The sequence below is a fragment of the Manis pentadactyla genome, chromosome 9, assembly GCF_030020395.1.
Source record: "Manis pentadactyla isolate mManPen7 chromosome 9, mManPen7.hap1, whole genome shotgun sequence".
Lineage (NCBI taxonomy): Eukaryota > Metazoa > Chordata > Mammalia > Pholidota > Manidae > Manis > Manis pentadactyla.
In genome coordinates, this window is record NC_080027.1 from 48,912,913 (window position 1) to 48,937,947 (window position 25,035).

Sequence of the window (25,035 nt, forward strand, 5' to 3'; positions counted from 1 at the left end):
GTTGTTTGTCCAGCCATCCTGGCCTCTACCTCTGTCAGCCTCCAAAATCCCTGTGCCGGGGACAAAGAAAACACAAGGAAAAGGCAGGCTATTCCACAACCTTGCCAGGAAGCACAGCTTTCTTCATCAGGGCCAGTCCTAGCAACCCTCCCTCCCAAGGGGCTGAAAGGCGCCCCCTACAGTCAGTGTTCTGGCACAGGTGGCCACTTCCCTGGGGGCAGTCATGAGGGTGGGAGGTAGCGACTGCCCTTCACAGTGAGCGGGAGGACGTGCTGACACTCAGGCCAGGCTGTGGCAGCTGTCCCTGGGGCCGCCGAGTCTTCTCCTTGGACCCTCAGCATACATGGGCAGCACGGACGGGCAGGCCTTCTCAGAACTACGGTGCACGTGGGGCCTCTCACAGCCCCACAGCATCAGCCCCCTTCAACAGATTTTTACTCCATGCCATCTCATTTGCTCCTCAGGGACTAGGCAAGTAGAAGCCCTAACTCCTAGCTTGGTATCCACCCCTCTGGGCCCCAGAAAAGCAGCAAAATGGGCACAAGTCACCCTAGCAATCTATTTACACTCTCTCTCTCATGGGATGGTGAACTCTCAGAAGGCTCAATCTTCTGAGAGTGGTCTGATGAATCTCAGAGGTATGATGAATCCCATACCACAATCGAGTGAGAGACCTCTGCACCCTCCCGTCCTTGTCCCACCCCAGAGGAAGTAACGGTGGGGCTCCCCCAGCTGCCCTTCTGAGAGCCTGTGTGCAATCTGGCAGGCTCTGCTCTGCAGCACACAGCCCCACCATCCTGTGCCCCGAGGGCCAGGCTCCCTCCAGGGAGGGAGAAGTCACAGAAGCAGCTCCCAACCCTGACCCTGGGCCTCTCTGCATTCATCCTGGTCCTCAAGGAGGTAACAGTCCAGTGGGGCTGAATGAGCCTAAACAATCCCAGCCTATGAGACTGGTGTCAGAACAGAGGAAAGGTGTGATTAACATCTGCTCAGGCACAGAGAGGAATGGTGGCTGACCACACCTGGGGTCGGGAGGGGTCAGGGCAGCAGCTCAGACGATGAGATGCTGAACTTGCACTGCCGGAGGAGAGGAGGGAAGTGTCTTCTGCACAACAGGAAGCAGGGTTCAGGGACAGTAAGCAACTCAGATCAGAGAGAGGAGAAATGAGGCCGAGGAGGGCAGGGCCACAGCCAGAAGGACTCCCAGGTATGCTGCTAGGCTCTCAGGGCAGGGGCAGCTGTCCTGCCCCGAGACCGCTCAGAAAGCCTCCCATCCCTCCAGACAAGGGAGAGAGAAGAGAAGCTAAGACAAAAGTCTCAGGGTGTTCACCACTCCTGGCAAACCCGATGCGGCTTTGGTCAGACCCTCTCCCACTCTCTGCAACAACTAACTTACTTCTGCCCTCTCTTAACACAACACCATCTCTCACTCTCAGATGACCTCCTCTTCTATTCTGAGAAAACCAAAGCCATCAGATGAGAATCCAAAATCTAAAAGCCACAGCCCTTCCCTGGCACTGCACAAGGAAGTGCCCTTCTCTCCTAACAAAGCCACACCCTCAGTGGGTCCCACGCCCCACCTCCTCAGCGAATGTCCCTTATCCCCTTCCTCTCCTGCTGTTAACCTCCTCCTCTGCGGGACATTTCACCCAGCATCCAATAACCACCTTCAACAAACTCTACCCTGGGCTCCAGATTTCCTTGCAACCACTGCCCCCTCATCCCTGTTTCTCTTCACAGCCAAGCCGCTTAGAAAGATGTCTATACAGGCTAGTTCCATATTTCCACCCCCATTCACTTCTCAACCCACCCCACTCGGTTTTCTGGGCCCCCACTCTCCTGAAAGCCACTCTTGTCAAGGCATCTTGCCACACCTCATCCTGACCTCCTGGAAGTATCTCCCTTATCTGATCATTCCTTCCTTCTGGAGACGCCCCCACTCCTTGGCTTCTAAGCCCCTGGGGCTCCTCCCCTCTTCTCAATCTTGAGGGCTGCCACCTCTCCAGGGCAGGACCTCCAAATGGAGTCCCTCAGGACTGAGGGGGACCAAGTCTGGGCTCTCTTCTCTCCCCTGCCTACATTCTGCTACTAAACACCTCTCTTGGCTACCTCACAGGCACAAAGTCAGCTCTTCCTCCGCCTCCTCCTAACCTGCTCCTTCTTCAGGTGCTCCATCAGCTACCCTGCTGCTCAAGCAGGAAAACGGAGGTAGCCTTGAAATCTCCCTAACACTTATTCCTTATTTTCAGTCAACCACAAAGTGCTACTGATCCTAATTCTAAAATATATCTCAAATGCATCACTTCTCATCTTCTCTACCACCCCTTAATCCACTACTATCATCTCTTGCCTGTACTGCTTCAATGGAACCCTACTTGTCTCCCTGTTTTCCCTCCAACACATTATCTATGAAGCAGCCAGAGTGAGCTCTAAAAATACATCTCAGCTCTTATAACCCTGCATTAGATAACATCTAAAATCCTTGCCTTGGACTACAGACACGTTGTGATTGGCCCGTGCTGCCTACCCACCCCTGCTCACTGCCCTTTTACCACCTTGCCTTTCATCAGTTCCTTGACAAGCACACACACTTTCCCTCCTCTTGCCTTTGCGGGTGCCACTCCTTCTACTGGGAGTTAACCCCCCATCCACACTTTTCTCTCAGTCCCCCTCCTCCCACTTCATTTAGTTGACTATATACCCCCCTTAGGACCCTGGTAAAACGCCACTCCGTCAGGAGGCCTTCCCTGGCCCCCTGTGCAGAACAGAGCCCGGTGTTGTCACGTGGTGCTTACCACTATTTAGGAATTACTTGTTTACATGTAAAAGTATTCAGATACTAGTAGTCTCTCCCACCAGACTAGGATGCCAGAGGACGAAGCTGTGCCTCTTTAGCTTTATGATCTGCCCCAAGGTCTGGCATGGTCCCTGACTGAGAGAGAGTACAGATTCACCAAGTATTTGATGAATGAATAAAAGAAGGGCAGGTGGAGTGCAGTTCAGTCTGAGCAGGTTAGGAAAGGACCCTCACTGTTGCAGAGTTGGGCAATAATTCCAGTTCTGTTGTTCACTTTTTCAGGCCCTACTGATTAGGCATGCACACACACTGAGTGAGGACAGGGCTGTGCTCTGCACCTCGCAGAGACTGCAGCCTTGCTAGGCAGGTCTTACTCTGGCCCCAGGCCATAGTCTGAGAGAATAAGCAGCAGAAATCCCTACCTCATTGCCTGCACCTGGAAGGAACGTCTTCACTCTGATGGTCTTCCCTGGGGCAGGGAAAGGCGACTCCATGAGACTTCTCATGAAGGGATAGACCAACGCAGCAGAGATCCCACGCCGGCGCTCCACCTCATCTAGGACCTGTGCCCACCACCAGCAGCCCAGAGAGGAAGGGGGTCAGGGCGCTGCCCTTCCCTATCTCCTGGGCAGAGAAGAGGGCAGCTTGGCATCTGACCAGACAATGTCAAAGCAGGGCAACAGGAGGACTGTCTTGCCAGGAGTTTCACACCCTGCCCTTTTCATTTTCCTTGGCACTCAGGACTGCTCTGCTCCCTAAGTAGTCCTTGCCTCAGACCCCAGGAGCTGAGCAGCTGTGCAAATACCGCTTGAGAGTCAGGTCCCTGTGCACTTGGTTTCCCCAAGGTAGTTTCTGTCCCCATGACTCTGGCTTTGCTCCTGACCCAGGATGGGCTGTGACATTGGCAGACATGGCTGGTGCAGGAGCTGGGACACGCCAGCAGGCTAGCCGGGGAGCCGGGTTCAGGACTCAGGAAGGAGTCAGAGCTTGCTTGCGCTTGCTCTTGCACTCTCTCTTGCTCATGCCCTCTCACACACGGGGCTTTCTCATCTGAGCCAGCTGCAGATGCTTCTATGGGAGCTGTCAGCTGGGGGAATGGGGGGAGGGAAGTGAGCCAGAGCCCTCTTACCTTGGAAAACAAGCCGAAGCAGCCAAGACGGCTGATGACACAGTATACCTCTGGCAACCGCGGCCCTTTCCCACTTGGCTGGGCCAGGACAAAAAGGGGGCAGAGAGAGACACAGACACAGAGAGCGCATGATTACCTATCTGGTTCCTTTTCCTTGCAAACAGAAGACTGAGGACTGCTCCTCTAGCCAAAGAAGGCCCTAAGCTTCTTCTAAACCTCAACTCTGCCAGGTCACCAAAGGAAAGGTTGCCACTCTTTGGGGGCAGTCTTCAGCCTCTGCTGGGGTTTCCGGCCCAAGATGCTAGGCTCCTGCCAAGCTCTACAGTCTCCGCCCTTCCTCCCAAGGGGAGACTGACAGGGACAAGCAAAGGATGACAGGCAGAGGATATAGGGAGATTTTGTGGATTTACATCCCTAAGGCTGGGAGCCTGGAGGACCCAATGGTACTGAGGCACATATGTGCATTTTTAGGCGCAAGCTAAGTAGTATGTGGTGGCACCAGTTCACACATGCTAGTATGATGTAGTCTGCTGCCCCTCACAGGGGTAGTTCTTCAAAACATTCCTTTCCTCAGTTGCTCTTTTCCCCCTTCCTTGACACATCCACATTATAGGAAAGCAAGCTGAAATAACTGAGGGGAAGAAAACTATTGAATGTTTATTCCATCTGAGTTCTTGGGCTTGGTACTTGACTAAAAAGTTGTGAGAGAGGCAGTACTATCCCCATTTTATAGATGAGTAAGCTGAGTTCAAAAATACTAAGCCACTGTCTAAGGTTATGTATATACAAGTCGTAGTACCAGGAGCCTGCTTTGACTTCAATCTTACCTCTAAAGCAATCTGCCATCTAACAGGAAGGAAGGGAGAGGGACACAAAGATACAGGACAGAGGCATGCTACAGAGTAGAGGAGAACAAAAATAACAGGGATTTAAAGGGAAGGCAGCTGGAGGAGGTGTGCTCTGGGGCTCCCCAAGCCTTGAGCCCCCCAAATGCAGGCTAGGGTGAGTCCACAGGAGTCTACTTCTCCAGTCAGGGGCCAGCAGGGCTCTGTGGCTGCCTCTGGCTCAGAGGCCTGGAGTGCCTGGCAAGGCTGAGTGGGGAGGGAGCAGAGCAGCAGGTGCTGGTCCCTCATGCAGGCTGCTAAGCAAATGCAGATGGGGCCATTTCAGTTTCCAAACCTGCTGGCCACGCGTCACAGATCTAAAGAGAAGGCAGAATCTGTTTTTGTCCATATTAGGCCTGAAACTCACTCCTCTCTCTTTCCCTCTCCCCTCCTCCCCTAAAGCCCCAAGTGATTAAACCAAGTATGTAGGATTTGGGTTAGAATCATTGTGTCCGATCTGCAGGAATGCCGAGCTAGTGCCAGCCCCCTTGGCAGGGACCCAGCCCAGGCCCTCTCTGAACACGCCAGGACAAACACACTCTTCCCTGGGGGCAGCAGGCCTGCTGCAAAGGAGCAGCTCTGCTCCACCTTCTGCTCCTGCAAAGGCGGCCTTTGGAATGCACCCTCCAGGCCCAGGTGAGCCTGGGGCCCACTGGCCTCTGCTTGGCTCCCCACTTGGCATCTGTACTGCTCCACATTCTCATACCCCCCTTCACTAGGCATTCTACATCCAAATATCCCTTCTCCCCTTTAGAGTGATCCAGGCCTACCAGAGTTAGTGCTCAAGGATTTGGGATCAATCAGGCTCTATCCCTTATGGGCTGTGTAAGTCATCCTACCTCTGAATGTCAGTTTCTTAATCTATAGAACAGACATAATAATACCTCATGGGCTTTTATGAGGATTAAAGCAAATTACATATTTAAAACACCTAGTCTGGACACAATAGGTCCTAAATAATAGTTTTATTCCCTTGCCTTCCCTTGTCTACATTGATAGTCCTACCTCCTCTACTAGATGAGGATAGGATCCATGTCTAACTCATCTTAATGTGCCTTTAGCATGCTGCCTAACCCTCAAAAGGTGTATGGTACAGTGTTAAGGAATGAATGAATGAATGACTATGAATGCCTGGCTCAGAACCCTTCCTTTGGGATCCCTAATATACATTACTCTTGCCTAGGATCCCCCTCATCTGCCCCTGGACTGGCATCTAATGACAACTTCTCCTGCTGAGGCCCAGGGAACCCCGAATCACTGTCCACAAGCCAAGCCAATGACATGCCTGTGGAGCTCCAGGAGAGAGTGTGACAGGGCTTTCCTTACTTTACCTCAATCTACTTCCCAGGACTGAAAATAGGAGATGAGGAGGCACTTCTCTATGCAACATGGCTTCTATTTTCAAAACCCTCCCTTCCCCTGAGTTTGAGGCATCCCTCCAGAATCCCATAGAAAGTACTGGTCTATCCCTGCTCAGCTGCCAGCCCTACCAGACCATGGGCAGGATGCCTCCCACATCAGGCTGGCCAGGTACGGGGTGAGGAAAACTGTCCTCCACCCCAATCTGATACACACATACATACTGCTGTGTGAGGATCCTGTAATCCAGCATCAGCTATCAGAGCCCAGAAGCCCAAGAGAAATGAATGAAAAGAAAAAGTATAGGAGAGGTAAAAACATATGACAGTCCAGGAGGTGATCTACTGTCTCCCCTTATTGCAGATGATCTTAGGTTCTGGGGCCCAGTCAGAGGGTCCACTCAAGAGTCCTGCCGTCCCAGGAATGCCTCGTCTGTATGTGTACGCACACGTGTGTGCATTGGGGCAGCCTCAGAGAGCATGCAGGGAGCAGAACACAGGATGTCACACAAGCTACAGCTGAAGCAGGAGCTGAAGCCCACGCATGCACACACTGTGGCCCAGCCCCTGATGACTGAATGGGGCCACTCACCAGTAAGCGCCTGCAGTAGCCGAAGCGTCTGCTGCCGTCTTCCCCAGTCAGCATGAAAGAAAAGGTCTCACTGAAACAGGGGGGGTCTGGCATCAGGGAAGTATCAGACAACCCAGGAAACAGCCTCCAAGAAGAGGGACCGCCATCTCAGAAGGGGTGAAAGGCCAGGCAGCTAAGGAGGAGGCTGGGACTAGGATGGGCCCCATTCAGCTGCCCACTGCTTCAGGGGTAAGGGAGGCTACGCCCTGTTCCTGCCTCCGGCCAGGCCTCACCTGCTATACTCTGACACAGGGAGCCAGTCCTTGGCATCAGGGAAGCAAAACTGGGGAATGGCCTTGAGCCTCTCCTCTGCCTCCCGCATCTGCTTGGTGGGTCGGTCCAGCTGCAGGGAAAAGGAATATGGGGAGAGATGGACAGTAGAAGATGGGCAACCTCGATTGGTAGGGGTGGCCAACAGGCATCTCCTCCCCTGAGAGGCCTAGCTGGCATCCTACCAGCTGGCAGGCTTCTCAGCAGCCCCATCCCCACCCCCAACTCTTACAGAGAGGTCTGGGTGAGGGTTGAGTCACCATTTATTTATTCAATATATGCCAAATGAGCACTTTCTAGGTGGAACCTGGCACTGTGCCATATGCTGGGGCTACCAATGGAAAACAAAGTGGACAGGGTTCCTGTCCCTGCACATTCTGGTCAGGAAGAGTGACAGAATCAACAACACAATTTCAGCAGGTGCCCTTAAGGAAATACACAGGGTGACAGGACAGACAGAACTGGATGGGGAGAGGGGCTACTTTAGGGTATCTGGAAAGATCTCCAGGAAAGGGGGCCAGATTGGCTTGTTGGCAATGAGCACGGAAGGAATGGTAAGAGATGAGACTGTGGGAAAAAGAGGTAACTACTCGTGAGTACAGGGTTTCTTTTGGGTGAAATTAAAATGCTCTAAAACTGATTGTACAACCCTGTGAATATACTAAAAGTCACTGAATTGTACAATAATGTGGTTAAAAAAGAAGAGAGAGAGAGAAGGTAGGAGAAGCAATTGATGGCCCTTCCTCAGGACCCCTGCAGTCCTGTAAACAATGTGGATGTCATTCTAAGCACACTGGGATGTGCTCTCTCCGCCCAGACCCGCCCCCTCTGAGGCCCTCTCCTCCCTCCTGTGAGCAGCCAGGCTCAGGGATGTGGCAGCCAGCCGGGCAGGTCCGCCGTGGCAGTATCTGCACGGGCTCTTTCTTACTCCCCAGACAGGTCAGGCAAACACAGGGGGAAAGAGGAGGGGTGGGCTGGGCTGGAGAGGGAGGGCCTCACCTTGGGAAACTGGTAAGAGACCTCAGGGAGGTAGGTGTTTCGGGATGGCTTCTTCTTGAGGGACACCACCACAAAGTACTCAAAAAGCTCCCGCTCCTGCCACTCAAGCAGCTCCAGCTCCAGGGTCCGATAGCTGGGGGCACGCTTCAGCATCGACTGGATGTGGACTAGGCGCTGCGTGTGGGCTGGGGGCAGATCATATATCAGGGGACAGGCAGGCCAGACCCTCACAGACCCCACATCAGCCCCCATCCCAGACTCAGGGTTCAATCTCTGTGGGTCGCCCCTAAATGTATGAGCCTAGTCTGAACCCTCATACAGTTAGGTTTGGAGAAGTGGCAGGAGCAAGGTGTCTATGCCTGCACAAAGGCTCTGCCCTGATACAGGGAGCTTCTAGTCTGAGCCTCCTAGAGCCTCTGGAGGCTGAGCTGGGACCAACAGGACTGCCTAAGCCAGGCAAACCCCCGGATGCATCACAGCAACCCCAACCCCACCCCTACCCTGGCCCCTACAACCAACAGAACTATAATAGATGAACAGCCATGAAGGCTTCATCCTGGGCCCCTATCAGAGTCACTGGACATGGATCCTCTGTCCCTGTCCTCAGACCCTAAATCCTTGCCCACCTGCCTGGAGGACCAGTGGATGAATGAAAGAGGGAGCCAGCTCCCACATACTTTAATCATCCAGGAGGGTGCAGGCAGGGTTTCTCAGTGGAGAAAGAACAGACACTTGTCCAAGGCCTCTGGAATGTGAAGGTCCCAGAACCTTTTCAGGGAGGTGGCAGTCCTCTTTTCTAGGGACAAGGGAGATGGCTTCAAGGCCTCTAGAGGACTGGTTTTCTCAGACTATGGCACATTTATTGCAACCAGAAAAGGTACTCGTAATCTAAACCCATCTCTGACCCTCCATATTGACAACATTTACCAGATCTAACATCCAATTCTCAAGAACAATGGCTTAGAAAAGTATGGGCAGGGTCACCAGCCCTCAACTGGGGCAAAAGGAGACATCTGAATTCAACCTCACAGCGCTGAGTTCACATGACGTAGGAATGGACTCCCCTACAACTCCTTGCTCTGTTGGCCTGGTATCCTGCCTGCCTTCTGCCTCTTCAAACCAGGCCAATCTGGGACACTGGAACTGCATGTGCAGAAGAAGGGAAGGCTGATTGTCCATAGCCAGGGCTGGGAAAGGGTTCCATGCTCCTGGGGAGCCATGCCTCACCTTTGAACCTGTCGTCAGAGTCGCTCTCGCTCTCACTATTCTCATCTGGAAAAGTAACAGCAGGTGTGCACGCTTGCTGAGCCACTGCCCCCACAGCAAGTTGTCTGTGTCCCCCCCAACTCCTCTCACAGGAATGGGTACCTCATCTGTGCTCCTAGGGGCTACTGTCAGGCACTGAGTGGCCTGAGGCCAGGGTCCCTCAGAGCTCAAATGGCAGGTGCTAATAATCTATACACAAACCCCTATCCATCTAGTCCTGATCTGGGGAAAGAGGAGGGCTCAAGTTAGAGGCTGAGCCAGCAGAGGCCTATGGGCCTGGAACATAGGGCCCTGCTTCCAGAAAGCCAAGATTTGAAATGGGAAACAGACCACAGCGCTAAGTCTGGCTTTTCTTTCTGCCAGAGCAGATTCCCACACCCACCTCCCCACTTAGGGCCTCACAGCCCAAAGTGTGAACTAACCCATCCCAGGACTTTCTCCCCTTTTTGGCCCTCACCTCTGTGTGGCCACTAGAAGGCAGGAGGATCCTGTGATTGGCCCGTGGAAGGGTAAACTTTAGGCTAGTCTATGCGTCTCCCATTCTTAATGCCAAGGGCCCCAGACACCTGAACCAACTCAGGCATCAAGGCCTACCTCTCAGGGATGCTGTCTCAATGCTGGACATAGACAGCTTTTTTAACCTCTTCTTTCCCCTCTTGGCATTGTAGATGGAGTTAATTCTTTGGACAAGCTGGGTGAGAAAAAGAGGGAGGGTGAGGTAACCCTAACACGCCACCCTGCTTCCAAGAAGTCTGATAACTGGTCCATCCGCTGCCTTACTGATGCAAGCTTTTCACGCTCCCCACACCAGGCCCAGTACTGGTCTCTCTGCTGCACAGACCAATACTGCAGACTGTCTGGTAGCTCCCCACCTACCTAGCCCTCTAAGTGGTCTCCTGCCCCAAGATAAGGGCATTAAACTTAGTTCGCCAGAGGAAGGAACTGAGATCCAACTAGACAGGATGAGAGTTCTTGGGTCCCAGGAGTCGCTACATCAGTTGAGACAAAGAGCTGCTCAGATGCAATAACAGGAACAAGGATTCAAGCCTTTCCCCTCTGGGCTACAACCTGGGCCCCAACAGGAAGGAGCTAAATTCCCAATATACCCGAGCATTGTTTGCAGGCTAAAAATACCATCTGGCTAAATCCTGCCAGGCCTGGTTGCCTACATATTCAAATCATTGCTGAAAACTCTCAATTCTGAGAGTTACAGAAAGGAAGACCCAAGTTTGAGTCCTAGGTCCTCAAAGACCTGGAAATGTCTATGTGTGCACAGAGACCTCAAAATGAACACCCTACACTCACTAATGGGGAGTCTCCTAAGGACTGGTTTCTATCCACCCAGTGGCATGCAGCACTCCCTAGGGGCAGAGCTAGCCTGTCCTTCACCTAACATCTGTGCACCATTACTCATTTAATTCATCTTTATTGATAAGAAAAGGGAAAAACCAGATGACAAAGGCCAGTGCACGGACCCAGAATCTACTCAAGAACTGAGGAAGCAGCCCAGATTAGTGAAGGCAGGAAGTGGGAGAAGAGCCGTCCACATGCCTGCCTGCATGCCTAGCCCCATCAACTCCGTCTGTGGACGCTACCTTGGGAATGCGGCGGGCCCGGCGGCTGGACAGCAGCTCACTTGTAGTGCTGAGGCTGTCCTCGTTGAGGCTGGAGGGTGAGGATGGCAGGCTCAGCTGAGCCAGCAGCAGCATGTCATCATGGCTGTGTCTCTTGGGTAGTCGTGGCAGCCGGTGGCTTTTCCTTTCCGACCAGTTCCCACTCCGCAGGGACTGGCTGCTGGGTTTCAGGGAGAGCTGGCATTGGGGAGAGCGGGTGGGAGAGGGGCTCACCATAAATGCGTTGGCTGGCACCCCATGTCTGCTGGGGCTGGACATGGAAGCCACAGGCTGGCATCCCTGGCTTCCCCAAATCCCACCCTGGAATTTCTATTTGCTGGGGTATCCTCTTTTGAGATCTCAGCTGCAAACAGTAGGTCAGGGCCAGGTGAGATACTTGCATCTGCAAAGGAAGCTTAACTACTTCTGCCAGAAAAGAAGCTAGCAGAGGCTAAGAAAACTGGGCCCTCATCTGAATGGAAAGAGAAGGCCAAGAGGGATTTCTGCGGCCTCCCCCTGAGTGCTGAGACAAGGCTTATACTTTGCTTATTACTGAGCCTGCCGATGGAACCAGTCTTCCCCACTCAGCCTGATCCAGTCCTGAAAGTTCCCCCTAGCAGAGGCTGTACTCTCTACGCCAGCCTGGCCCTGCTCTCTTCTTCCAGGGAGAACACAAGGGCTCCAGGCTCTCTCCACCAAAGCCCAGAAGGCAAGCCTGACAGCCAGCTGGCTCCCCTACCCACACAGTTCTGGGCTGCTGCCTCCCCAGCCTGATCTACTTTTCTGCCTCTCTGTCTATTCTGATACCTTTAACCTTTAAGCATGACGGCAACTCACTCTGGCTCACTGCCAGAAAGGCAGCCCCCTGCAAACCGGGCATGCCTCCCACCCGCTGTCTGGATCTCGCATTGCCTCTCATCACCTGCCAGCAAGTCCTCCTTCCTCCTGTCCCCCAGTTTCCTATTGCCACCCAATCAGTCTAGCAATACAAACCAATGGAAGCCTGTTTGAACAGAGCACATTAGAAAGGTAAATCTTTTATAAAAATAATCACATCATTCTAAAGCCAGAGGCATTACTTTTTATATTCTCTAGCCAATGTTGTAACACATCTAGAAGACTCTTATTTGCATAGAGAATTAGAGCTGCCTTGGTAGGTCTGAGAAAGCATCTCCACTCTCCTGCCCCCTGTCCACATTGCACAAGGCCAGAGTGAGGCAAAATCTACTGGCTTCCTTTGACTCTTCACCTTTCTTTTCTCATTCTGCCTTCTATCAGTCCATTCCTTGGAGATTTGTTCTTATTCCTAGCAGAAGTGGCTCCAGATCTCAGAGATACCAGTCCAGCTCTCCAAATCTGGTTCTTGGGCCTCTGCCTGGTCCCCAAATGCCAGCTCTGCCAGAGCTGCATAATACCGACACTCCAGCCAGGGCCCTGCCTCCCTGTGTCCCACAGAAGGGGAGGAGGACTAATGGTGAGAAAGGAGACTACAGAGGCTCCTGCCTTAGTTTTGCAGCTCAGAGCTCGAGGAGTGAAGGGAAGAGGGTAAGACAGGATGTGCCTGAGATGTCTCGATTGTCCACAAGGATCATGACCTGGCAGAGGTCTGAGGGCAGAGCTCTTTCCTGAGGCCACCTCCTTTGCCAAGCACTGGTGAGGGACAAAGCCCGAGGGGAGGCTGGCCTAAGCCTTGATGGGACAGTGGCCCTCGTGCCAAACCTGCAGGCCCAAGTCGGGGCTGCCGTTACCTGAGAGGGTGGGCTGTTGTACTTCCTGTCCTGAGGACTCCACATCCTGTGCAAAGAGTCCAAGGAGTTCTCAGACAGTTGCTGGGATTTCCGTCCTGCTCTTCGGCTCTTTAATTCCACATCCTCATACGGATTCTCCTTGGGCAGCTCTCCTGTAGAGGAGGAAAAGTTAGAGGAGGAGGAGAAGGGAAGAAGGAAACACACCCACCCACACGCACATACAGATAAACAAGCAGAATTCCTGTGAAGCAAAGAGAATGGCTTCTGCCTGGCCCTTCAGCTCATGAGTCATGCCGCCGCCCGTCTCCAGTGCGGAGGCTACAAACAGATCCCGGCTCCAAGACCAGAAGCTGAACCCCCCACCCCCAGTTCAGCTCAGCCTTGTCTGGCCTCTGCTTTTAAATTCAGGGATTGCACAAGACTGGCTCAGCCACCCCTGCCTGTGCCCGACAAGAGGACAAAGCCAACACTAGGTGTCTCTCTTTGGCTCTGGTCCCTCTGCTGTGAAAGCCCCAGAGATAGACGGTTCAAGGTAGGAAAAACTTTCAGAGGTGACACAGCTTTCCCTTTATCAACTGCTTCCTGAGACCCACTTTTGGGGGATGGGTGTGGAGGAACTCTACAGGTCCCTAGGGAGCAGCGCTCTACCAGGCCTCCCTCTCACCTATTACACTGCTCAACAGTTTCTTTAGGATGGCAGGTCTTTTGTCTGGCCCACTGATATAACACCAGAACAGTGATTAGCAAGTGATCATTTGTTCAATGAGCCCTCTTAATACAGTGTCACTCTATCTCCTTTACCACTGATACAAGCAAAAAGGGAATGGTCATCACTCCCTTTTTGGAATAAACTCTCCTGCTATGACACAGGACAGGTGGGAAAGGCTTGAAAGGAGTCTGGACCAAAAAAGTCTTGCTTGTCAGGACTAATTTCCAAAATCCTGGCACTAGACCCTGAACTGATACTACCAGACAATCACAGAGAGCCCAAAGCACAGTGTCTACCCTTGACAAGCAACCCCTTCCCACAAGCTATGCCCTCTTGCCTCTTTCCCTCCAACACATACCCGGACTTTTCTAATATACAATAATACCATGAGCCAGGCCAGTCCTCCTTCAATCCTGCAGAATCACAGTGATGAGTGAACAAAACCCTCGGGCTCCCTTTCCCTGGTCTTCCCATACCCCCCTCCACATTAACACTAGTATCTAGGGCCTGGGACCCAGGTACCAGAGTAAGGCTTTGCAGGTGGACCACACACAGCGAGAACAGGGTTCCCTCCAGCCTGTCTGTTCAGCAACAAGACTGAGCTGGGTGACCACTGAGCCCCACGGGTGCCTGGATGTGCCTCACACCCCAGAGGAGTTCCGACACCACTTTTCAGGGAACAGGAAGAAGACAAAGCTATGAGACTATACTGGGAGTGTAAGCTTTCCTAGGATAGGAACCAGGAGGAGTACCAATCCCTACATGTGTACAGATTTCTCAATGTCCAAAGCTCAGAACCTCCCAAATTGTGGTACCTACTTATTACTATTATGAAAAACCACAGTGAATTTAGGAAATGCCTTTGCAGAGTGGTAGGGAGAGGGTGTGTGGGGAGTGTGAAGGAACAATTTCAGTCACAGCTAATTAGACTGCCATGGAAGCAGTACAAATCTCTATATACTAATGAGTCAAAGATGGGTTAAGAAAGAATTTGGGACTGGATTAAGTGATTCCCAACACCAAGCAAAGTCCCCAGCAACTGAGCAGACATATTCCTGTAACACAGTCATGCTATGAAAATGACTTGTCTCCATTCCAGAGTCCTGACTAAGCAGAACTGGCCCAGCAACCCTGCCTCAAGAAGCCAAGTATCAAACCTGGCATCTCCCCTGCATGTTTTCTCCAGCCTACCCAACTGTGGGCACTTAGTCCCTGAGGAGCTAGGGTAGACTCAGTTCTTCTTGGTTCTTCTCCCACATATCCTGCTGTGGTGAGGGGGGGTCAAGGACTGGAGAATGCCACGCAGGACACACAGTCTTCCTGATCCTGTGCAGTAGGACCAGAGCATCACAGTTCAGTTGGGGGCAGGAAGAACATTTATTCCAAGCTCATCAAACCCAAACAGCCTAGGGCCAAATGACAAGACAGAGTCCTTATCATCATCCCCTAAAGGATAACCTTGTGTCAACTCTTTTAGATCAGAGTTTCTCCAAATGACTGACATTTTGGAGTCTACATTCCTGTGGTGGTGGGCTGTTCTGTGTATTTGCAGGACGTTTAGCAGCAGCCCTGGCCCCAGCTCACCCTGGCCCTAGATGAGTTGTATCCCCAGTTATAACAAATAAAAATGTCTCCAGACACTGTCAAATGTCCCCTGAGCAAATGGATGGATAAGCAGTGGAAGGATGGATGGATGGATGGATGGACAGATGGATGGAAGAAAGGGAGGGAGGGAGGGAGGTAACAGGGTGGGTAGATGGGTAGAAAGACGGACAGATGAAACTGCCCCCTGCCATTAAGAACCACTGCTTTAATTAAATATTTCTACATTTCCTAATAGCTTCTGAGGTCCATGACATGAGTTCCAACATAAATCCCTTTTTCCTCCATCCTTCCCTCCTTCCTCTCTCCCTCCTTCCTTCTCTCTGCCTTTCTTTCCCAAGAACCAGAGCTTTGAACATTGATACAAAATCCAAAGCTCTAAGAAACAGATGTAAGAGACTGAGGCCCAAGGAAGGAATACATGCACAGTGTTGATGGATATCAGTGACAACCTGGGGGAAAACTTGAGAAGGCCAGGTTTTGAAATCTAGTATTGCCTCTGGAAACTAAATTTCAGGAAATCCTCAAGTACCTGCTCCTCCTGCCTTCCCAGCCCCAATACCATCTCTTTTTCTCTCCAGCAATGTTGAGCACCCTGGCTGATATAACCAGGCCATCAGTCATGTCTCCAGGAAATGACTGCTGGCCCCGGCTCAAGCCCTGCCTCCCCAGCCTGCGCCTTCACAGCCCTAGGTCATCTGTAACTCAACTTCCTACACTGTTTCTGAATATTCTTTTGGAGCTCTCTCGCAGGTATTTCCCATCATCTCTCCAGGTAGTAAGGGTGTCGAGGAGACAGGGATGTACAGAGACAAGCAGGCCCTGAGTCTGAGAGCCACTACACTGAACCTGCTGGGAATGAATTAATCCCAAAGCAATGGCTCAGACTTGGGAGAAGAGGGCTGAGAAACAGGGGTCAGAATGTCCTCTGGGGGAGCAGCAACACAGGAAGACTAGAGAAGCTAGAGCTGAGTAGAGAAGCGTGGTGAGGATGTGGCAGGGGCACGAGTGTGACAGGAAGCCTGGCAGACTACATCACTTTCACCTGCATTCCTGCCCACGGCTTCCCCGTGGGCCGTCCACACTGTCCTTGAAGAGGGAGAAGAGGTAGGCCCTCTTTCCCAGAGGCCTGGCCCTGAGCAGCCCCTTCTCATCACACCCAGCTAGGGAAGCCAGAGGTCTTGACCCTTCCCAGCTTTGCTGATGAGATAAGCGACAAGGGCATCGCCAAGAATTTCTGCTTTGCACTATTTTAAAGGGGCTCAATCAGAGCCCAGACTTACCATACTGGTCCTCCCTAAGGAGGAAACCAGCCCACTGGGCCCTGCCCCCAATTCCTGTGGTCATTAACCACATGTAGCAAGCCCCTGCTCCCATCCCCCCAACACGCACACACACCAACTGGAAGAACCAGTCAGGGAAGGGGGTGGGCGTGTGAGTGTGTGCAGGAGGCGTGTGCACAGGCACTGAGAACTTCCCCAAAGAGAATCCTAAATTTCCTGGACCACACCCATGGCTAGGGCCCAGGGTCTGCAGCTTCCCTCCCAAACCTCTCTGGGGTCCAACCAGCTGTTTCTTCTGGTTCTCAGCCTCTTCACCTCCCACACACAGGGGAGAAGGCCAAGGTAAGGGATCAGCTCCCCACAAAGCACAGCACATCAGATGCGGGGCTCTAAGGGGCTAGTTGTTACCCACTCTCCAAGCCTGGTCACCATCTCCCAATTGCCTGGGCGCTGTGCCTGGGTTGCAGCCTCTACACTGTTAGGTGGCCTTTATTCCTTATGATTTCCCAGCCTAGGGACAAATGAGAGAAGGCAGAGAGCAGAGTCTCAAAACGCTTTGCAGTGAGGCTGACTGGCTCTGTCCCCAGCTTCCAACCCGCAAGTTCCTGGAAACTCTCCCTCAGCCCTAGTTAGCTGATGGGAGTGGGAATCTCAGCAGGAATGCAGCCCAGGCTCCTTGGTCAGGCGCCGAGGCCATTCACATAACTCCCTAACAAGCTGCTTCCTTGGGTGCATTTTTAAGTGTCAGGCTCAGAATGCAAACGATTATAAGGCTTTGTAGAAAAGCAGCATCTTCCAGGGGCAGATGTCAAGTTGAACAGGCAAGAATTAACAGTCTTGGGAAGCAGCAAGGCAGTAGCTTTATTTTTGAACCCCCTTATTACAAATAAGCAGGATAAACCTCAGCCTATTTTGAAGTATCCTACCCCAGCTCCCCAAGAGTCATGCCTGGTGTGGGTGGGAGGCCAGCAAACTTCTCAAGGCCCCTTGTTCAAGTTCATTGCTCACAGAGAAGACATGTTAGTCTCTGGGCCAACTGGCCCTCAGCCTCTAAGAGACTAGGAACTCCAGTTCAGTCCACTGGTTCCTCAGTTGGAGATATAGCATGGGTCCTCCCTTCCCCTGCTGGAGCCCCATTACACACCCAAAACGAAGCTCCACCTGTCCCTATGGAAGTGGGGCAGCACAAGAGCTAGAAAATCCAACAGAACTAGAAACTACCTTAACACAGAGCACAGGCGGGCCAAGAACAGAGGCTCCTGGTAAGTCCAAGCCACTGGTCAATAGGAAGCAAAAGTGAAACTGACGGAATATAGTGAGGGCTGCAGAGCTGGCAATGCCTGGGACACTGCGGTGGGGGGAGTTCAGCAACAAGGGTTCCCCTAAAGCTTCTGGAGGGTGGGGGCTCCAAATTCTTGGGCCTGTCTCCAGGGAAGGAGAAAGGGGGAAATCAACTAGAGCTTAAGAGAAAGAGATATTCTCCCTTGTACTTCCCTCTAGCCTCCCTGGTCAGGTCTAGAAATTCAGATGGGGCCACTGTGCAGGATACACAGAGGATCAACCACCAATCCCAGATGCTGAAACCCATCCCCACCCAACAACGCCAAAGCCAAGCCCAGGAGTCTGGGTCCCTCCCCTGCCCTCCCTCCTCCCTCCTTCCCCCACTCCCCATCCCCTGCTCCAAAGACCCAGAAGCTAGCGGAGCAGCTACAGAACATGCCCGAACTCCACCCTCACACCATGCCAGCCCTTACCCTTAGCTCTAGCTCATCCACGCAGGACGTATCCAAGATGCTGCTCTATTTTCTTGCCTTCTCATGCAACATCCCAATGTGGCAGAAAGTCCCCTCTACCAGGTGAGGAGGCTGAGGCCCAGGCACACTTACCTCCCTCTTCTTCTTCTCTGTAACCTGACCTAAGAAGGCCCAGAGAATAGACCTGTTGCTTGTGACTCCAACTTTTGCCTCCAAAATTCTCAACCTCCACCACCAGACATTGCCCCAGTTTTGGAATCATGCGACTCTAGATAGGGTGAAATAGTTGAGGCATCCTTTTCTCTTATTTCAGGTCACTAGGTGCAAGAATATTCCCCCACCTGAAATACCCCGGCAGCAATGGAAAGGCTGCTGAAGGCTTCTCAGGGAAAAAAGAATATATTGAGGGCTGCGGAGCTGGCAGTGCCTGGGACACTGCAGTGGGGGGAGTGCAAAACGACAGCCTCCTCTGTCGGCTGCAGCAGCCACACTGGGTGCTCCCCAGGGCTCTGCACAGCAATGACACATTACAATTTCTTTCAAACTAGAGGAAATAAGAATGTACTCTGCAAGAGGGATGAGAAGGAGATGGGGTTCGGCCTCTGATCCCCACAACTCTTGACCTCAATTCTGGGTGACCTGTGTATATAAAGCTTTTTCCCACTCATAAGGGAAAAGGCCTCCCTCCCCAAACCCTTTCACTGTTCTAGGGATCTCACTCCCCAGTCTTCCTGTTATGAACTCATTTTGGATGGCTGCATACTATATACTCCCTTTCTGGGAAAGCAGTATCAATGTGAATCCAAGCAGTGTGGCTGTCTCCCCAGAAATGCTGGCCCTCAAGTGTACAGAGGAAACTATGAAACTGATGACTCAGATCAAGTGAGGAAAGAAATGACCTTCTCTTCCTCAGCTTCCACAGTGTTATGAGAATCTGGAAGGTTCTCCACTAGGGCCACTTCTCTCTCTCAACTGTTAACCAAGACTATGTTCTCTAGCCTCCAGGCCTAAGACAGAGGTAAGACAGGGAGGGATGAGAGAGGGAGGGGTCAGGTGCACAAGCACATTGCTTCTCTTCAGTGGCCTACATGGGATACATGCTGAACACAGCTGAAGCCCCCACCAGAGAGAATGAAGCCAGACATAAATGAAAGGCAAAAATAAACCCAACCTTCCCTAGACTATTGGTTTTTCTTTGACCCTGGAACACAAATTTGCCTACACCACATCCTCCCAGTTGTTAGAGGGCATTTCTCTATGGTTTCTTAAATTTCTGATCTGAGCAAGAGGAATTAACCATTCCAGACCATCTTTTCAAAGATGCTTATGTAGTAAACAGCCTTGGAGATGGAGATAGCGTTTCCCTTCAGGGCAGAGGCAGATTGTTTCCTACCAGAATAATAAGAATAATTAAATGCCTCCTTTGGGGCAAAGTTGGCCAGGTTTACTAGCAGCCCCTTGAAAAGACTGGGGCTTCCCACTGTGGCTGAGCATCTACCTGGACCTCCTCCCCACTGCCTCATGGGACTCGGGAGCAAGGAGAGACTGTATGAATGTAAAGCTCACGTTGCCTGCTGCACCATGAGTAATAAATGCCTTTTCCTGTGAGCCAAGGGTCTTGTGTCTTCTGCCAGCACCTGTGACACCGAGGCAGGCTAAACCTGTAAAATCTCAGTTCTTTCACCAGTTCTTGATACACTTATTTAAAGGGAAGTGAAGGAGAAATATATATTAAGGACCAGGCACTGTACCAGGTACTCTTGATACATGTTTTATCTCAATCCTATGAAGGGGTCTTACTATCATTATCGTTGTTGTTAACATCATAGCATCATCATCATCATTTTAAAAGAGAAACAGAGGCCTCAGGAAAGTTAGATTTGCCTGAGGACACACAGCTGAGGAAAGGCACCTGCTGAATGAACCCCAAGCCTTCCGAAAATGAAAGAAAGGGAATACTGTGGGCTTATTTTGTTATCCCAGAAGCCCTTTGGGTTTCAGTCCATTCAAGAACAGGCTTTAATCTCCTGGCTGCTCAATCTGTGCTAAACTGTTTCTTCAGATGCCCAGCTCCTCGAGAAGTTCCAGAAGCTGGGCCCTGTGTGCTCACAGTGAATGAGGTAGCGCCTGGGAGCATCCCTCCTGTTCCTGCTCTCCTGCAGCCCCCAGAGAGGACCCAGCCCGCAGCCTCTGCTGCTCCTTACCCACAACATCTTCATAGGCATTCTCTTCTAAAGTGCTTTTGGATCCCAACTTGGGTTGGCTCTCAGTACCATTTTCAGTGGGAGAAGAGGGGTACAGGGACTGGAGACTGGATGCATCTTCAAACTCAAAGGATTTTCTGTGGACAAGAGAGCACAAGTCATTCCAGCTGAACTAGATTCCTGCTGCCTTGCTGGGGAGTGTCCTTGTTGGGCCATGAACAGCAAAGACCAGAGGTCCTCACAAAACCAGCTACTGAGCAAAGCATCAAGACAGATACAAATTTACCATCCAAATGAAGAGAGAGATGGTCTGAAAGGCCCCAGCCTGTGTGCCTTCAAATAATACCAACAGTGATTCCCACAACTGCAAAAGGTGCTCCATGTCAGATGCTCTGTCAAATGCTTCACGTTTTCTCATTAATCCCCACAATGCTGCTACTAGGAATTGTGCCATTTTACGAAGGAGATGGAGGCTCAGGGAAGTAAAATGATGGAGCAGGACTCACCCAGTTTGTCTGACTCCAGGGTCTGAGCTTTTGATTGGGCTTCCAAGCCCTGGAGAGTATCTTCCTAGATAAGTACCTGTTGCTACCACAGAAACCGAGTGCCTGATCTGGCTCCAGGGTCTCTCATCATGCTGAATTCTAGCAAGGGCTCCTGCACTAAGCAGGCAGTAACACTAGACACAGGGATGCCCGGGGCCATTTGGGGGGCAGGATGGGTGGTTTGTTAAAACAGGAAAACGCTAAGGCCTCAAAACAAATCACACCACTTCTGAGGTAAAACCAGGAGGGCAATTTGTATCCAGAAGCTACTTCCAAGACCAGCTTTCCTTCAGCTACTCACCTGCTCCTTTCCATCCCCCAAATAACCTTCCTTTCCACTGTAGAATAGCAAAACCACAGTTTGTCAGTGCATCAGAGCTCACAGCAGTCTCTACTCTCCTTCATCAGGGAGATACTGGCCTCCTTTAAGACTTGGCCCACTGCATCTTCTCCTTCTCCATGGCAGGTCTCAGCAGTGGGAAGGACGAGGAGAGGCCCCTGAGTCCTTCCTGTCAGCCACTACCACCTCCCTTCCAGCCAATGAAGACCTTTCTCTCTTATTTAATGAACAGACCTTCCTGAGAGTCTGGGGGAGCAGCAGATCAAGGACTAGCAGTGTCCTGAAGGCCACATCTGGTTCTCCGTGTGCCTGGCCTCTCTACAGCACTTGACATGCCTGAACACTCCACTCAGCACCCCCACCTCACCTCTGTAGCACATTCAACTGCTTCTCTGGCAATTAATTTTCAGGCTTTTAGGAGGGATTCCTCTTTTCCACTTGCCTTTTAAATGCCAGGGTCTCTCAGAGTTCTATCTTTATTATTTTCTTTCCTGTGCTATACTTTCTAGGGGCAAAATACTGATGGCCATCACCCTCTCTACCATTTCTACCATGACAGCTCCCAAATCTGTCTCTGGCTCAGACTTCTAAACCAACTATATCTAATGCCTGAGCACAGTGATTCCTGAATATTCGGGCCCACTGACCACAGATGGTCAGTGAAACCAAGCTTTCACTGACATACATAGTGGGGTCAACATCTTAAGCCAGTAGTTCTGAAGTCAGCAAATAAGACGCAAACCACATTCAGCCAAATTATCCTGGAAAATCCCTCAAGGACCAACACGCTGTCTTTATTAAGACTGTTACAGTCAATTTCTCCCCCAGATTTTTAAACAGCCTTTTCTTTGGTTGAATACCAGAAGAAATATTTGCCCTGTATTTTTTTAAAATTAAAAAGTACATTAAATATAAGAATCACACCTGGCACAACAGATACAAACTTACCATCTCACACTCCTCAGGGAACTATGCTGTATGGAAAGGCAAATAAAACAGCCTGTAGGTTTTGAACTGTTTTTTTTTCTTTTACAAGAACACAGGTTTAAATTTGCTAAATTAATTCTTATATGAAGTGACTCTACCTTACATGGTATATGTATGTGTACAGATTATATTAAATGTAATGTGTATGGGAGTATGTGTAAAACCTTCAGGCCAATGTTCTCACCACCTTTTTAACCTAGCCAACTGCTTTTTGCTCTTCTAAATGTAGCTCAGCAACTCCCTCTACAAGGAGGCTTCCCTCACTCCACAGTCTAACTTGGATGCCTCTTCCTCTGGGTCTCTGCAGTGCCCTACGCTGACATGGATCATGGCACATAGCACAGCATCTATGATTCACATGTGCATTTCTCTCTTGCACCTTATCACAAACTCCTTGAAGAAGAACTGTATGTTATTTGTCCCTATGTGCCCTTGACCAGCACAAAGCTTGGTGCACAGCAGGCTCTAGGAGGGTGTTTATGGAAATGGATGGATAAAAGACAAGGCAAACACTCTTGGCAGGCTGCTGAAGACTTAAAGAGCCAGTGAGCAAGTTGGCGTGGGTCAAAACATGGGACTGCCCTTTGCCTAGGACTCTTCTTGTTCATGGGTCTGAACCTTTATGATGTCTTCCTCTCTGCACATGGCAGGAAAGTTTCTATATGAGATGGAATATGCTGGATGAAGCCTGGAGTCTGCGGTCAGATCAAAGGATCCCCAGAAGTGAAACAAATGTGAATGTACATCTGACTTTGAGTTAGAAGAGAAAGGCAATGAGGGGTAAAGGGATAGGCCTTCCAAAGGAAGCTGGCTCTCAGCCTACCCCAATTCAGAGAACAAGAGGCCTGTCAGCTTTCACCAACTCCAGCAGCTGCAGCTCCCCAGTCACTATAATTGTGAAGATGGCCCGGGTAGTCCATGGTCAGGAATACTGAGCTGACCAGGAAACCAATATGAGTTTCAGGACAGGCCATCCCTGGACATGGCCAAGAAGTAGGTGAAATGTTCTTTCACTCCTTTTTCTATCAGTCTCTGTTTTCAGGATCTAAGGATTCCCTCTTCATAAAGGCCCAAGGTTCCTATGTGGCCAGGCAGCCCTCAAAAAAGAGGAAACCATGTTAAATGTATCAGTTCTACTGTGGTAATGACAACTTGCAGTATTCAGATTATGTTTCACTCAAAGAAATTAATTTCTAATGCTGGCATCTCAGGTAGTCATGAGGCTAAGATCCTACTGGTCCTTCAGGACTGCCTATTCCATCTAAAAGTAAGTGGCCCCAACCTTCCCACAGAGGACTGAGGAAGTTCCCACAGGACGTGGAACACAGCCCAGCTCTACTCCAAAGGTCAAACACAGCCAACATCTTCAGTATACAGCATTTGGAAGAAGGACTTTCACCCTCTGACCCATGTTATTAAATGTCCTTACCTGGTAAGAGCAGAACAATCTCTTTTCCACCTAATTCCTGTTACCACCTAACAATTATTCGGTGCTTTAGAACTTAGGAAGCATTACTGACCATGACCCACAACTACAATCTGCTTTTGCATCCTCCACTGGAAAGAAAGCCATTGTGTCCAGCTGTGAGACACTGTGGGGGCAATGATTACCTGCTCTGGGACTTGCGGTGACCACGTATATCCTTCTTGGGTCTCCGCGTGACAGGTGGGGCTGGGGTGGAGGGCAGGGGGGGTGGAGCAGCAGGTGTGGGTGAAGGAGGTAGACCATTGCTTGGCTTACTCTTGGGGTTCTTGTCAGCCTCATATTCAAAGGTGCGCTTGGGTTTGGGGACAGGGTTCACAGCGGGATCAGGGGAGCTCTTCGATGGCAGCAGGTGAGAGCTCGGGCTATTTCCAGGGATCCCTGGCTTAGCAGAGCCACTGCCTTCCTTCTCTGGGGGTGGGCCTGCCTCCCCCCCAACTCTGGCCACGCCTCCCACCCGGCTGCCAGCGGTCACACTCGTGCCCCCTGCCAGTTCCTCCAAGGTGCCCAAGGTCCCAGGCTTCCTTCTCCCTCGGTCTACACTGTAGCAGCTGCTGGGGAGCTGGGGGAGTCCCCGGCCTGGCTGCTCCTTCAGGGCCTGTTCAATTTTCTGGATCCGACTCAGCACTGCTGAGCTCTCCTTCCTGCTGCCAAGCCCCTTGAGGAAGGCACTGGGCTCACTCCGGCCTGGCCGTCTCTCTAGCCGGTAGAAAGAGTCCCGGACAGGGAGTGCCTCTCCCTCCTCCTCGGTCTCAGGGTAGGAACACTCGGAGAAGGTCCTGCTCATCCTCCGGAGGCCCTTGAAATCGAAGGTCTTTTCTGAGCTGCAGGGGGATGGCACCACGCTGGGACAGCCCACACTGGGGCAGCCCTCACTGACCACCCACTCGCCCCCAGAGCCTTCCCGTTTCTCTCCACATATGCTCATCCTTGGCGAAGCATCTCGGCGACCCTCCCATGCTGAAATCTTCTCCCGGATGCCCAGGCTGTGGGCACGGGTGCCAGTGCGGTTCAGAAAGACACTCCGTGGACCAGCTGCAGGTCCCAGGGACGGAGTGCTCTGGGCAAGGGGGAGGCAAGCAGCTACTGCCTCGCCATCCTGGGCTGCCCCATGGACATTCTCCTGGTCTTCTCTCTTGCACACTGAAGGGCTTTCATCCAAATAACCAAAGCTGGTGGCCTTGAGGGGACAGATAGGTGGTGAAGTGTCTGAGGAGGGAGTTTGAGGCTTTGGGGGTGAGGGGTCACGGGGGTGCCAGTCTTTGAGGAGCAGCCGGGAGCTGGAGCGGCTTGGGTACCTGCAGGCTGATGTTTCACTATCACTGAGTGGGTAGATGGGACTCCTCGGTGGGGAGAGAACTGGAGGTGGAGAGACTGACTGAGACCTAAGATAAAAAAAAAAAAAAAACGGAAAAGAAGAGAAAATATCAGTG

The 25,035-nt window shown here is 51.5% G+C and overlaps 1 protein-coding gene across 12 annotated transcripts in view; it reads right to left on the reverse strand.

Moving 5' to 3' along the window:
• The window catches only part of DENND2B (DENN domain containing 2B), a 166,484-nt gene that overhangs the window by 14,778 nt on the left and 126,671 nt on the right, over positions 1-25,035 (reverse strand). For 11 of the 12 annotated variants that reach the window (XM_036930968.2, XM_057507338.1, XM_036930966.2 and 8 more), the window contains 11 exons: positions 23,731-24,987; positions 20,248-20,384; positions 12,696-12,847; positions 10,930-11,145; positions 9,929-10,025; positions 9,296-9,340; positions 8,069-8,253; positions 7,033-7,142; positions 6,761-6,830; positions 3,927-4,004; positions 3,220-3,360 (listed from right to left, as the gene is read on the reverse strand). In XM_036930968.2, coding sequence (XP_036786863.1) covers positions 3,220-3,360; positions 3,927-4,004; positions 6,761-6,830; positions 7,033-7,142; positions 8,069-8,253; positions 9,296-9,340; positions 9,929-10,025; positions 10,930-11,145; positions 12,696-12,847; positions 20,248-20,384; positions 23,731-24,987 — 2,488 coding nt within the window. The remainder of the gene's footprint in view (positions 1-3,219; positions 3,361-3,926; positions 4,005-6,760; positions 6,831-7,032; positions 7,143-8,068; positions 8,254-9,295; positions 9,341-9,928; positions 10,026-10,929; positions 11,146-12,695; positions 12,848-20,247; positions 20,385-23,730; positions 24,988-25,035) is intronic. The other variant, XM_057507339.1, reaches the window with a different exon arrangement.